Raw genomic sequence first — 12,835 nt, forward strand, 5'->3', positions numbered from 1 at the left:
GGAGATGCTTACACCCTGAGCATTTAAGTGGTATCGAAATGTTCTGATTAAGGTCACACAAGCCATGAAGTTGCAGCCAGGACCCAAATCACAGATCATTTGTGTCCCTCAGGCTTGAGGGCCGCCAATGTACCTGTCATTAAGAAACTGTCTGGCAGCTGGTTGTAGTGGTGCATGCCCTAGGATTCACTAAAAGAGGTGAACGTGGGAGAATAACAAGTTTGAGGGTAGCCTGGGCTACACATGTAAAGTAGAACCAAATATGACCAAACCAAACAACAACAACAACAGAAGTCAACAAAGTGATTCCTAATGATACTCTGCTATATTCATAAATGCCTAGCTGATTAGCATCAGACTGGCTTCCTCCAGCTGCTGATGGAAACAGATACCGAGATTCACAGCCAAACACTCGGTGGAGCTTGGGAAACCCTGCAGAAGAAGGGAAGGAAACACTGTAAGAGCCAGAAGAGTCCAGAACACCATAGCCCACAGAATCAACTAAGCAGGGCTCAGAGAGTCTCACAGAGACTGAAGGAGCAACCACAGAGCCTGCATGGATCTGCAATGCGTCCTCTGCACACACACTGTGGTTATTTAGCTTTGGATTTCTATTGGACACCTAACAGTGGGAGTGGAACTGACTCTGACCTTTTCCTCATACTGCGTTGCCTCATGCAGCCTCGATGTGAGGATTTGTGTCTAGTGTTATTCCACCTTTTAAAGTCTTGTCTGATTGATATCACTGGGAGGTCTGCTCTTTTCTGAAAGGAAATGGATGAGCAGTGAGTCTAGGGGACAGGAGAAATGGGGGGGGGGTGGAGGAGACAGAGGATGTCTTAGTCAAGGTTTCTATTCCTGCACAAACATCATGACCAAGAAGCAAGTTGGGGAGGAAAGGGTTTATTCAGCTTACACTTCCACATTGCTGTTCGTCACCAAAGAAAGTCAGGGCTGGAACTCAAGCAGGTCAGGAAGCAGGAGCTGAGGCTGAGGCCATGGAGGGATGTTAATTACTGGCTTGCTTCCTCTGGCTTGCTCAACTTGCTCTCTTATAGAACCCAAGACCACCAGCCCAGGGATAGCACCACCCAAATGATTGGGCCCTGCCCCCTTGATCACTAGTTGAGAAAATGCCTTACAGCTGGGTCTCATGGAGGCATTTCCTCAAGGGAGGCTCCTTTCTCTGTGATAACTCCAGCTTGTGTCAAGTTGACACACAAAACAAGACAGTTCAGAGGGGAACTGCGGTTGGGATATATTGTATGAGAGAAGAATAATAAAAGAACCCCCTCCCCCCAAGTCAAGTCAAACTCAGGGATCTATGCTGAAAAGGAGGCAGAAAGAAAAGAAAGGGGGGAGGGGAGGGGAGGGAGAGGGAGAGGGAGAGGGAGAGGGAGAGGGAGAGGGAGAGGGAGAGGAAGGAGAGGAAGAGGCTGTTCTGTTTAAGGTAACGGAACCAGGGCTTCCAAGCCAAGTATCTAAAAGATTTAATCCAGTTTTAGGAAAGGGGTTTTGCAGTGAACAATTAAGGCTTGGTTAAAGAATTAATCACTAATGAGTCATTAATTCTACCCACTATTATACAGTTAACAAGCCAAGCCCAGATTTTTAAGAAGGGGTCCCCAGTGAGGGGGGAGACATTAGCTACAAAGCACACCACAACTTCGTCTTCCCAGGCTGGTTAGTACACAAGCTAAGCAGGCAGTCCCTGTGAGCTTTTAATTAATATCATCTCCTCTGGTGGTCTTTCTCTCCCACCTCTGGGGAGTTGGGGTTCCATGCATAGCCTGAGAGTCAGCTTGGGGGTGTAGTACTCAGAACAGAGCCAGAGAAGTGGGCTAGGGGAGGCTAGAAGTGAAGTTAGGCTCTGAGGGAGGGAAGATGGGGACCATTGTCATCTAAGGTAGGAGGCTGGGATCCCTGGGGTCTGCAGCCCAGAGGTGGTCATTGTGTTCTGCTCACAGGAGAGGTGTGCTCATTTGCAGCAGGGCTCTGGACGTTTCTGGAGACTTTCTGTGACACATCTAGGAAGGGAGATTGGTGTTCCCTCCCTCCTCTTGCCAGATTCTGGTTGAATTGGGGTGGAGGGAGGAACTTGCAGTTTGAGGTTTTCCATTTCTCCAACTATTAAATCTAGGAAATGGAGGATGCTCTCGGTTTGGTTACCAACCTCTGGCTGAAGCCTAGTCCCTCTAACACAATCCCACTTATTTGAGACCCAGCCACTCACCATCCTAGGATTGGATCTATCTGGATATGACCTGATACCAAGGGTCAAAAACTAAAGAGGATGATCCTGGATGAGGACTCAGCTCTGAATCCAGGAGGCTAAGCTAGGGGACCCTGGTTTACCACTGCTCTTTGGACCTCAGGATCTGAAGACTTTTGACCAGACGAGGCTTTCCTTGGGAGGAACATTGGGCAGTGGGAACCACATCAAAAGCCTATGGGTATGACATGGTAAGAAACTAACATCCTGCAGGGCTACAGGGTGGACAGGAAGGGCCATGGTCATCTTGACTCTGCCCTTTCCTATGCTCTGCATTCTGATGACTGCTTCTTTACTGTCTATGGGGTCAATGCAGCAGCCAACCATATTCCTGAAAGCAGAAAACAAAAGCAAAAAACTACAGCCCCCTTCTCTGCTTCCTATGTCCAGAGCAGACCTAGCTTTCATCTCCAGGGCTGGGGGCTTTCCAAGGTCTTCCTTTTAGATTGACAGCCCCGGCTTCAGCAAAATCCCGCCTCCACCTGGGTCTCATCTCAGTGCTGAGAACAGCTTTTCCTATGAAATCTGAAAACATTCCCCTGGTTCTTGCTTCCTTTTTATACTAACTGCTTTGCTTGGGCCAACACTGCACTAGGTGTCAGCATCTCTTGGGTCAGTGATGGAGGACGACCAGGAAGCCTTTCATTCAGGGTCACTGAGAACCTTCTTCCATCACTCAACCAACTAGAACCAACGCTCAAACTTAGGAAGCCCTGTTCCACCGTGGCCAGAGCCTCTGTGACCACGGAGTTCTGTAGCCATGCACTTGGGCACTGGTCCAACTGTTTAAAGCTCACTAGAGTTCCAGTACCTTTTGTACTAAGCTGCTGTCACCTTAAGCTTGTGCTGAAACTAGACTCCTCTCTCCTACATACCTGCATGGATGGTGAATCGGCCATGTTTAGAGCCAAGGACCACAGGAGGTGCCTCTAAATCTCCCAGGAGGAACCAATAGGCGTTTACTCAGCTAGCATCTACCCATCAGGATATGTTTCTAATGTGGCCAAAGAGCTCCCCTTAGGAACTGAAATGAGGGGAACCTGGGGCCTTGGTTGTTTTTTCCACTCAGCTTCCCATACATTTCACCAACCACCCCTTCCTAAGTTTCCCAGGGGAGTGGATGCTCTCTTATGCTATATCTGTGGGACTAACAGAGTCAAACACACCCATATTTCAGAGAGAAGTCTTTGGAAAATAACCATGTCAGATGGGCTTCTCTGATATTGCTCAATAATAAAGTACCTATCTGTAGGTTCAATACTCACAATACACACACACAAGCCCACACACTCACACATGTATACACATATATACATACATGTACACACATGCACCTGTGCATGCACACACATGTGAATAGGCACACACCCCATAAACACACACACACGTACACACATGTATACATACATGCCTACACATGCATATGCACACACATATCCATATACATGCACACATGAGCTCACACATATGCATATACATGCACACATGAGTTCACACACATGTACTGATGACCTCTTGTGCACACACATTCCTCCAAGGGATTTGTGTCTCATCAAGTTTCACAATAACCCTGTCAGGAAGACACAGTTGGCCCCATTTCATTAATGGGGCAGACACAAAGACATTGTCCCAGTTTACACTGTTTGTGTGTATGGAAGCCGTCCTCTGAGCATGGCAGGGATTGCGGCTGCCCTCCTGAAGCAGCTGTGATTACCTGCAGGACACCTGCACAAAGTATCTGTCTGCCATGGAGGGGCAGGGCTCACCAGGCTGGCCCCTTCCCAAAGATTTACACAGTTAACGATTGCTAAGCGGGAGAGGGCACACAAGGGGCAAGTTTATAGACAGTTAACAGCAGCTGAGAGAAAAATTCTTAATTATTTATTTTCTGTGAATGAGTGTCTTTGCCTCTCTGTATGTCTGTGCCACCAAGCATATCTGGTGCCAGGAGAGAGCATGGAATCCCCTCAAACTGGAGTCACAAATGGTCATGAGCTGCCGTGTGGGTGGAGTTGAACCCAGGTCCTCTGGAAGAAGTGCTTTTAACCTCTGAGCCATCTCTTCAACGCCCGCAAATTCTTTAGGGGCACAACTTTCTATACATTTCCCACACCTATGAGTAACACTGATTAAACTAATTGTTTCAGCAAGCCACATAACAGTCCGAGATGTTGGTGATGTAATAAGCAGGTGGGCCAGGCATATGGTGATTCCAGGGCACAGTCAAGAACCCTTGCTGAGTAAGCCCTGCTGGGTTCCCTGAGTCTGGGCTAGAAGGGTGTGGGAACAACAGACAGGAGACAGGGGACACTCATGGAGGTATCTAAGGAAAGTGAGACACACACACACACACACACACACACACACACAAAATGATAAATAACAGTGAAAACCTGGTCACTGAGAAGAAGATGGGTCAAGCTGCCAGAAAGCGACACACTATCCACCTCTAAGTCTTTTTCTCTCCTTGCTTAGAGATAATTACTTAGCGTCCTCTGTTTTCCCAGTGGCATCCCAGTAAGGAAAGAAAGATATCATTCTCTACCTCCTGAAAAAGCAACTTAATTTCTCGCTAGAATACTTAGTGTATGTCTGGAGGCCCTGGCCCTGGCTATGCGTGTCAGAGCGCTTAGGGCCTACAGGGCAAGGACTAGATCCTGGATTACACGCCTCTGCCTCCAGGTGGTTAACTCAGAGTAGGTTTCTGCGATCAAGAGCATTCTAGGAATAGAGCAGAGACAGAGGAGTAGCCATTGCTACCCATGTGGCCTTCTTCTGCCTTGTTCTTGGTAAACAAAATCTTAACAGGGACCCTGTTCACCTTCATATCTCCAGGCAAGGTAGGGCCCATTAAGAAGAGGGAGAGAAACTGGGGAGCAAGCACGACAATTTGCTAAGGACCCCAGGACAGCAGCTGAAGGGAACTGAGCCTCCAAGCTGCAAGGTTCCTTTGCAATCAAGACCAGCACTGAATGAGAGACCACAAGTCAAGGGGCAATATAGCGGCTGCCCAGGAGGGAATCTGGACTCCTCTCACCCACCCCTGGACTTAGTGAGACTTTGGGAGCAGCTGCAGCTGGCTGAGACAGGGGCATTCCTTTCCTGCTCCACAGCGGGCTCCAACAAACCTAATATTTTAAATATGCCAGTATAGGGGAGCCCACCTCCTAGCACCACAGATAAATCCTTGACTCCTCCCTACCCAGCATCCTGGGAACTGTTAGCAGAACTCTGGCTTGGGGGATACAGAGCAAATTAGGGAGACAAGAGAGTCAGGAGAAATGGTCTCTTCAGGACAATCCTCGAATTAATATTATCACTTTGGGCAAGGACCGGCACCAAGCTGGTGACTAGCAGTGATCTGAGAGAGTCTGAGGCCAAGGAAAGGGAGAGGTCTGGAGGTGTCCTGGTCCCACCTTAGAAGGTGGTTTACCTGATTCCTAAGGGGTCAGAGTAGCAAGGGGGCACTGGCTATTAAGTAACAAATAAATGGGAATGTAAATGCAGCCCTACCTTAGGCTGCTGACCTCACACAAGCCAGGCAGCACTCAGAAGGCTGATTCTCCCTTGCAGCAGTTTTCCCCCAGAATTTACAGGAGCTCCCAGTGCAGCACTCAGCATTCCCAGACCCACCAGGTCCAAGATAGAATCCTCTCACGGACCCCTACCTTAACCCTCACGCTGTAGTCGATGAGCACGCTTAGCCGGGCAACAAACAAATCTTTAATTTCTCCCCCAAAATACTTTACACTAACTTTACAAACAGTTTCTTCAACTCTATTTTTCTCACTCCCCATTCCTTCCGTCGGGAACATCCCAGGTCAAGATCTTTGGTCCCTCCCGATGGTAGACGCTGATTGCTTTATGGGAGCAGCTAGGAGCAGTGTGGCCAGCGGGACCCACAGCACGTTCCTCTGGCAGCGAGGCTGAAGTTCTGCTGGCCTCAAGTTTGGCCTTTCTCGAAGAATCAGAAAGAAGTAGGCGCGAGTGTCCTGCCCAAGGCTGGCGGCCGGCTTGCAGCAGGGTTAGCAAAGAAAGTGCGACCACCGGGCTGGGTGCACACAGGGCTCGCAGCAACTCCGCAGCGCCTCTAGAGGGCTTGCCAGGGCTTCCCGATGGCCTGGATGTGCTCTTTGGCCTTCAGGCGCAGCGCGGCGATGCTGCTGTTGCGTGGGTACGCCTCTTCCAGCGAGAACTTGTCCCCGAAGGCCGGCGCGCACGGGTACGCGGGTGGTGGCCCGAGCTGCTGCAGACCGGGACCCAGGGGCGCGGAGTTGAGGAAGGGCGGTGGCGGCGTGTAGCTGGCCGGGAGACCCTGCCCCGGCGGCCCGAAACCTGGCAGGCTCTGCAGCGCTGTGGCACCTCCGCCGGGCAGCGGTGGCCCGAGCCAAGGCTCCAGCGGCAGGGCGCTCCCCGGAGGTCCGCTACCGCTGCCCGGGCCGCCTAGCGGAGCCAGTGCCGAGGAAGGTGGGGACCGGCTGAAGGAGAGGAGGGGCGAGTCCTGCAGCTTCATGGACGACACTTCTAGTTTCTCCTGGCGTCTCCACTTGGCCCGACGGTTCTGGAACCACACCTGCCAGAAGAAGCCGCAGACGCCTTCAGGCACGGGCGAAGGGTGGTGTGAAGTCCCCACTCTGGGCAGGCCGGTTAGCCTGACCCTCCCTCTCCACCCGAGAAATAACCCCGGGACTGCTAGAAGGGTTCTTTTACTCCCTCGGTCTTTCCCCATTTTTTTCCCCTCCAATCCTTTCTTTTAAAAAATACTCTCCTTTTTGTCGCTTTCTCTCTGGCCCCCAGGTCTCTTTCTTTGTCACACCCTACTCCTCCAAAGCTTCCCGGTTGCCCTGTATCTTTCACTCTTGGTTGTGGTGACAACCGTTTCAACCCTTAACAGGAGCAGACCCTCAGGGGAAAGAGAGCAGGGAATTTAACTCTGTGGCTAGAATTTAAAGGAAGGTTTCCGGGACCCTTTGGTTGGTGCCCCCCTCCTGACACTTCATTTTGGGATCTTGCTTGGCTCTGTGTGGTGTGGCTCTCAGTTGCTGCTTCAGAGACTCCCTGATTTATCTGCCTCCTTTCTCCATTATTATAAACACCGCGTAGCGGCCGCTCACGCGTTAAAATACTAATGCATCCGGCAGGTTTCTTTGGCCTCGTGTGTATTTCAGCCGCTTCTCTGATCATCTCTCGACTTTATTTAATTGGTACCTGTTTAGTATTTCTGAGGTCCCTGCAAATTACTTTCCGAGATTAAATCGTTCAAGTCGATTATTGTGTCTATTTTTATATTATAGAGGTTTGCCGTTTCCCCTCGTATGTTGGCTCAGTGTTGCGTATAAGGGACTTCCTTTTCATTTTTTTTTTCACACGGGGAAAAGTTCCTCCTCCCGAGGACATCGTGGTTTCTTGCACTGGTGCCTTTACTACTAATTTGACTAAAGTGTGAGGAAAGATGCTTTACTGACAAGTTCTTCCTCTCACCTACAAAAGACTCGGTTTCTTTTAGTGGCGACTGTGAAAGAATTCTAGACAAACTGGTATCCTTGGGGTTGTATTTATGAAGGAAAAGCAGCTGCACGGGCCAGTGGGGAAAGTGAGTTTGATAAAAACAGAAGAGTGAGGAGGCAAAGACCCAGTACTGGAGTGGAAGAGGGCCAAGGAATACCGGAAATTTGCTTAGAGTGGAGAGAAAGGGAGATTCTCCTGCTCTGGTTCCAATTTTTAAGGCTGTGTGACTGAAGATCGGGGAGCTGCCTACTACCCCTCTCCTGCTGTCCTTAATCTTGTAGGAGGAGACCCTCCTGGTCCCCATCACACCGTCTGATGATCTACTTATGTGGGGGAAAAAAGCTATTTATCTGTCACATGAAAGCTACAGAACCTGCTCTCAGGAACCCCTAAGTTAGTGGACAGGGGGAAACATCCAACAAGACAAATGGGCAGGCTTGGTGCAAAGAGAGCCCCAGGCAGCTGTGCCTGCTGCGGTCTGTAGGACACCGGAAGCGAACACACAGGTTTTTCTCTGTCTTCCTTTCCAATTTCTTCCCGCTCTGTATCTATTTTCCCGTCCCTGGACAGCGGGTGCTGAAATTTCCAGCTTTTAATGAAATCCATAGAATTACGGTCCAGAGCTAAGAGAAACCCGATTTGTTTGGTAGTTGATCCCAAACCACACTAGGGAGGTCTGCCTTCTCTGGCAGGCCGTTTACTCCTTACTTTTAGGCAGAAAGACAACACGCGGAAGCTTGTCTCCCATTACTCTAAAGACACAGCTATATAGATGCCCAAAGTCCCGAGTAGCCCTACCGCCTGGAAATCCAACTAAAGAAAAAACTCCGGGTTAGTTCCGCTCTTAGATGCATTGAATTTCGTTCTCACTGTCTCCCTCTCAGGCCCCTGTAAACTCCCTGGGTTTGGAAGCCCTCCCAGACTTTTCACAGATGACTAGCAACTATTTTAATGATCGGGGATTAAAGAAATGCAGCTTTAATTAAAGCGAAAACTCCCTCACGATAAAAAGGAAAGGTCGATGTAAAAGGAAGAGAAAGTCAGTTTCTTGAATCCATCTAAAGTTTTAACTGGCGGCTTACAAGGGAAGAGAGTTTTCATTTTTGAACAACAGGCGCGGTTGGTGACAGTGGTGGCAGCTAGGGCCTCAGTCCAGTAACCCTCCTCCCACCCCTCGTGCGCCCACTACTTTCCTGTTTTCTTTTCCCTTTGCGTTCAACACCCCCGCAACTCCTTTTTGGCTGCATCTAATGAGCTGTCAACCTCTTCATCTCCCAAGCGATTTCCAAGTTCTTTTAAGGTCGGGAGCACCCTCCCCTGTAGGGGACATCTTACTGAACAAGGCAGTTCAAAGGGTGGTTCATGGGAGGGAATGTTGAAGACAATCCTGGGCTCCCGGCTAGCGCTGCGGAGCCATGGAAGTAAGGCAGGAAGTTCAGCCTCACTTCCCAACCCCAAGTTCCTTGTCCCTCAGTTCAAGAGCTTACCTGGACCCGAACCTCGGGTAGGTTAACCTTGCCGGCCAACTCTTCGCGGCTGTACACGTCGGGGTAGTGGGACTTCTCAAAGGCACGTTCCAGCTCGTGCAGTTGATACGTGGTGAAGGTCGTGCGGTTGCGCCTGTGTTTCTTCTTGGGAGGTTCCTCCTCCTCCGACAGCTTCGAATCGCCCGCTGCTGGCCCAACCGGCAGTCCGGGGCTCGGCCGTGCCTCTCCTTGCTCCTTGGGATAGCAGGGGCGAGTAGCTGGGACAGAGAGGCCCCAAGCGGTTAGTGACACTCAGCGCCGAGTCGAAGCGGCCTCTCTACGGCTCTAGGCGACCCGGTGGCGTCTGAGCTGGGTCCGCGATGGGAGCCCTACGTAGGGTCCCTAAGATTTCTCTAACCTCAAGTAGGGCAGACCCCCAACCCGCTGACCCAAAGGTAAAGGAGGTGGAGCTCGAGTCTCGCAGAGCGCCCCAAGGGTTTTGCAGCCTTGCTGCGCACTCACCTTCGAACTCCGGGACGAGCCCCGGGGCTGCTGGTGGGGAAGACTCCGAGCCTCCGGCTGGAGCTTTGGGGCAGGCGGACCGCGCACCCAGTCTGGGATCCCGCTCCTTCGAGCCCCTGGAGCTCCTCTCTGCAGGAAAGGTGTCTAGGATCCCGTCTTCCTTGGTAAAGCCCAGGATGGCTTCGATGCTGTGCAAACGCGACGTGCTCCCGCCCGGGCTGCGGAGCAGGTGGCCAGCGAGCGAGAAGCTCCCGTCGGCCATGGCTGGCGGGCAGCCCGGCAGGTGCATGGGGAGGCGGGAGTGTACTTGGCAAACTGGAGCTCGATGCCTGTCCACCACCCACCCACCCACCCAACTCCCCAAGTGTGCACTTCTAGAACTTGAGCAACTGGATGGGTCGGTCCAAAGCTAAACTCGGCGGGCAACCGGCTTGGGCAACGAAGATGGGCGAGCCCTGGGCCAGCTTTCAACCCGACCGCTGCTGCAGCTAGAAGCTTAGCCTCGGGGTAACTGGAGCTTTGGTGCTAAAGGCCCGCAAGCGCTCAAGCCCGGGACTCCACCCTCTCTCCGGACCCAGCCCTTTCTCTCTGTCCCTCCCACTACAGAGGGCGGGTTTTTCCCTCTGATCAGCCTAGGGTCCTAGGCCTGCTCCCAGAATGTCCCTTCATCTGGTAATCTTGACACATTTCAACTCCACAAACATTTTTCCAGGTTCCAGGAGTGGGAAGTTTGATAGGAGGGGTCCCTGGGGCAGACTTCCGAGGGTTCACTTCTCCCCTTTCTGTGTTCAGCTGCCCTCTCTTGACTACCTCCTCCCAAAGCTTTACACTCTGGGACCATCTTCCAGCACTCGGAAGCTCCTAGATCAGCTGAAGGCTTTCCAGCTACCTCTGTGTGGTGGTAGTTCACAGGCCTTCCTATTTGAATCTTCTCTCGATCTTCCCCTCATTCCTACACCTAGGGTTCTGTGCTTTGTTGTCCTAGACTTCAAGCTTCCTTTGTCTGTCTGTCTGTTTTTACTCTCTTTGTATCCTCAGAAATGGTGGTGGGACAGTCTGTGCCCACAGAACCAACGACCTCGAATATGAGAGTTCCCAGGACTCACGAAAGACACACAAAAATTCTTTTCACGAGCTATCTCGAAGTGCTGGGATCCTGAAATGAATCACAGTAATGAACAATCCTGGCCTTCTCCTACTTCCACAAGCCAGGCAGACGACCTAAAACTGGTCGCCTGGGGAGAAGTTTCTAGTGCATCCTCGAGAGTTAGTGCCCTAATCCTCTTGAGTTCCTTCCCCCTCGGGGGCCCCTTGAGGCTTGCTTGACCCAGAGTGACTCAAAGGCTCAGCAGAAAGAAGATTTGTAGCAGCCTCATCACTGATAGCAACTGTGAACACTGCACCCCGCAAAGATGAGCGCTGGTTAGAGTCCCAGAGATGCCCAGCTTCTCTGAAGTGTTAGTCTGAAGAGGCTATCGCAGAAACACACACCCCCATCTGACGTCCCCCGCTCCCCAATTCTGCCTTTCTCAGATCTCCTCCAAGACAGACTTCTTTCTCAATACTTTTTTTCTTCAGGACCAACACTATCCTGAACCAGGAGGTCATACATGTCACACAGAACCCACATAGTGACTTTGAGGAGTTTATTGGCCAGGCTTCAAGGAGTGACAGATGAATATATAATGCAAATTGGTTGACGGCGGGTTGAAACTGAAGTCTGGCTCAGCTCCGAAAAGTTTGAGTCTGAGGAAAAACCTGTTAGGGGTGAAGACACCACTCAGGGCGGAGCACTTGCCTAGTAACATTTAATCCCCAGAACCCATTAAAAATAAATTACAATACAAAAACAAGCTAATTTAATGAAAATAAATAACACTTTAGAGTTTTCAAACCCTGTACATTTTTCCTGCGACGAGATCTTAGACATCCTGTGAGTGAACAGGGCAGGTCTGACCGGAAGAGAAAATGATGTTCAATATGAGATATCAATGGAGGGAAGGGCAGACTAGAACTCCTCACCCCATAGTCTCAGGCTGCACTGAGCTTGGGGTCATTATTGCAGTGTGAAGTTTTTAATTGAATCAAAGTGCCTCCTGGCTTGCAGCCCATCTTTGATCCCTCACCACAGCCCCTGAATCCTGCATATCTGAGGCTGAGGGGGAAACCGTTTAGTTCTGGAAGAAGTGAGATCCCCATGGCCTTTGAGCAGACAGTCCTGTAGGACTGAAGCCTTGGGGGAGGCTCCTGAGGCAGAGGCACCTGATCCTGCCAATGGCCTAGTGACACCCCAGAGTGTCTTCCCAGCTTGCTAGGTAGAGCAGGTGGCTGAGGTGCTGAGGCAGAGGTGGGCTGCCAGGATAATTCATTGGAATTTGTTATTTCCCTGTGGACGGAATGTGTTTTCTGTAAACCTCCCCCATAGTAAATCTATGTCTGCAGTGGAAGCAGAACGAAGTGGCAGCATCCCTTAAGCTGCCCACAAGCTGTCGAGGGGCTCCTCTCCTCTCTTTCCTAAGTTAATTCCTGCTGGAACTGCCCAGCGCTACACGAAGCTCCAGGTGAGGCGAGCTTTTATTTACTGTTTGTTGGAGTCTCAGGAGAAAGGCAGGAGGAACTTCAACAGCCCTGATGAGGCCTGAGGGCTGGGGCCTGCCTTTGTGTGAAACATAAAGAGGCAGTCAGGACCATTGTGGGCACAGTGGAGGGCACTCCAAGCAGTCAGCTGGGGGCCATTGTTAGGAGCTAATCTACATGTGTATTTCCCAAGAACTCGTTTAGAGAAAATGAATGGACAGACATGTCCCTAATTCTCCAAGCCAGAGCCCAGTTTTCCAGCAGTTAAACCAGTTCATAATCAGCTCTGCTTTAGCAAAAGTGGGGAGCCTGCCTTCTGAACTCCCTTTGTTTAATTCATTGATTCATTGGATGGATCAGAGAAAGCTCCCTCTTCCCAGCCCCCACCTGTGGCTGACCTCAGTCACAGCACTGCTGGATTCATCTTGACTGTGCTCAGAGGCAAATAGCATTTGGTAGATGTTGGGGGGCATGTGTGGTGGGCCCGGGG

At 50.9% G+C, this 12,835-nt stretch overlaps 1 protein-coding gene across 1 annotated transcript; it reads right to left on the reverse strand.

The window, feature by feature from the left end:
- Positions 1 to 5,972: 5,972 nt before the first annotated feature.
- Rax (retina and anterior neural fold homeobox) lies at positions 5,973 to 10,095 on the reverse strand. The gene is made up of 3 exons (NM_053678.2): positions 9,769 to 10,095; positions 9,268 to 9,524; positions 5,973 to 6,845 (listed from the first exon to the last, which is right to left on the reverse strand). The coding sequence occupies exons 1-3, from the start codon at positions 10,055 to 10,057 to the stop codon at positions 6,363 to 6,365; spliced, it is 1,029 nt and encodes a 342-aa protein (NP_446130.1). The 5' UTR covers positions 10,058 to 10,095; the 3' UTR covers positions 5,973 to 6,362.
- Positions 10,096 to 12,835: the final 2,740 nt, after the last annotated feature.

The sequence above is a fragment of the Rattus norvegicus genome, chromosome 18 (genome assembly GCF_036323735.1).
Source record: "Rattus norvegicus strain BN/NHsdMcwi chromosome 18, GRCr8, whole genome shotgun sequence".
Classification (NCBI taxonomy): domain Eukaryota; kingdom Metazoa; phylum Chordata; class Mammalia; order Rodentia; family Muridae; genus Rattus; species Rattus norvegicus.

What these genes read in the sequence shown, in the direction of transcription:
- Rax (NM_053678.2), bottom strand. Translation starts at nt 10,057, where the DNA reads ATGCACCTGCCGGGCTGCCCGCCAGCCATGGCCGACGGGAGCTTCTCG. An exon ending in GCTCGTCCCGGAGTTCGAAG is followed by an intron (nt 9,525 to 9,768) that starts GTGAGTGCGCAG and finishes TCTCTGTCCCAG; the next exon opens with CTACTCGCCCCTGCTATCCC. An exon ending in TACCCGAGGTTCGGGTCCAG is followed by an intron (nt 6,846 to 9,267) that starts GTAAGCTCTTGA and finishes TTCTTCTGGCAG; the next exon opens with GTGTGGTTCCAGAACCGTCG.